Below are 1,062 nucleotides of genomic sequence, written 5' to 3'. Positions count from 1 at the left end.
CCCCCCCCCCAAAAAAAAAAAAAAGAACTATTTTGTCTTAATATATTTATTTTTATTTGACCATAGAGGAATAGACAGAGAGAGGGAAAGTGAGAAAGCAAATTGCCAGGTCCGGGACTTGAACCGTGGTCAGTTGTGTAGGAATCCAGTGCCCTTAACCACCACGCCACCTGTAGGCCCCCTGCCTTTTTACTTACTTACTTACTTTTTTATTTTAAGAGAAGTTTTGCTATAGGGCACATGTGCTCACCAGAGAGGCAGAAAGTGAGAAATCACCCCTTGGCAAGATGGCCACACCACAATCCCTTCTCTTCTAGTCTCCTCTCAGGATTTTGGGTACATGTATGCACCTGGCGTGAGTGTTAAGCTGCTGAGTCTGTGGCTCAAACCGTAATCATACTATGTGTGAGTCCAGCAACGTAACCACTATGCCATCTGCTGGTCTCTAATTGTTTTTTAAATATATTTTAAAATGTAGACTTTGTTAGTTACTATAGTCTGTTCTTTCTTACCACTTAATTTATCAGGTTAAAATGTTTTTAAGGTTGTTTATTAATAAATAGTGTTTTAAAGTGGAATCTTTTCATTAGAAAATCCATTTAAGGGTTTTTTTGGTTTTTTTTGGGGGGGGGATGTTTTTGCTATAGTGCACGTGCGTTCGCCAGACATACATAGAGAGACAGAAAGCGAGAAATCACCCCCTGGGGGGATGGCATGCCACAATCCCTTCTCCTCTCGGGATCTTGGGCACGCATACACATGTGCCCAGCATGAGTTTAAGCCACCGGGTCCGGGACTTGAACCGCAGTCAACTATGTGGGAGTCCAGTGACATAGCCATTATGTTAACTGCTGGTCGCTCCATTTAAGTTTTTTGAGATGGTAATAAGATCTTAAATTCTGACAAGTTGTCAAAAATTACTTCTGTACTTTCCTAAAAGTGTCTATTATTGCTAATATGTAATTCTTTTTTTCAACTCTTTAGGAATTAATAGATGATTTCATCTTTCCTGCGTCCAATGTTTACCTGCAATATATGAGAAATGGAGAGCTCCCTGCTGAA

General features: G+C 40.3%; 1 protein-coding gene across 1 annotated transcript in view; it reads left to right on the top strand.

Moving 5' to 3' along the window:
* The window catches only part of USP9X (ubiquitin specific peptidase 9 X-linked), a 101,275-nt gene that overhangs the window by 65,801 nt on the left and 34,412 nt on the right, over positions 1 to 1,062 (top strand). The window contains 2 exon segments of the mRNA XM_014587941.2: positions 528 to 544; positions 985 to 1,061. Of these exon segments, the coding sequence (XP_014443427.1) occupies positions 528 to 544; positions 985 to 1,061 (94 nt within the window).

This window comes from Tupaia chinensis, unplaced genomic scaffold (genome assembly GCF_000334495.1).
Source record: "Tupaia chinensis unplaced genomic scaffold, TupChi_1.0 Scaffold000248_1, whole genome shotgun sequence".
NCBI classification, from domain to species: Eukaryota; Metazoa; Chordata; class Mammalia; order Scandentia; family Tupaiidae; genus Tupaia; species Tupaia belangeri.
This window is presented reverse-complemented; position numbering and strand designations above follow the sequence as displayed.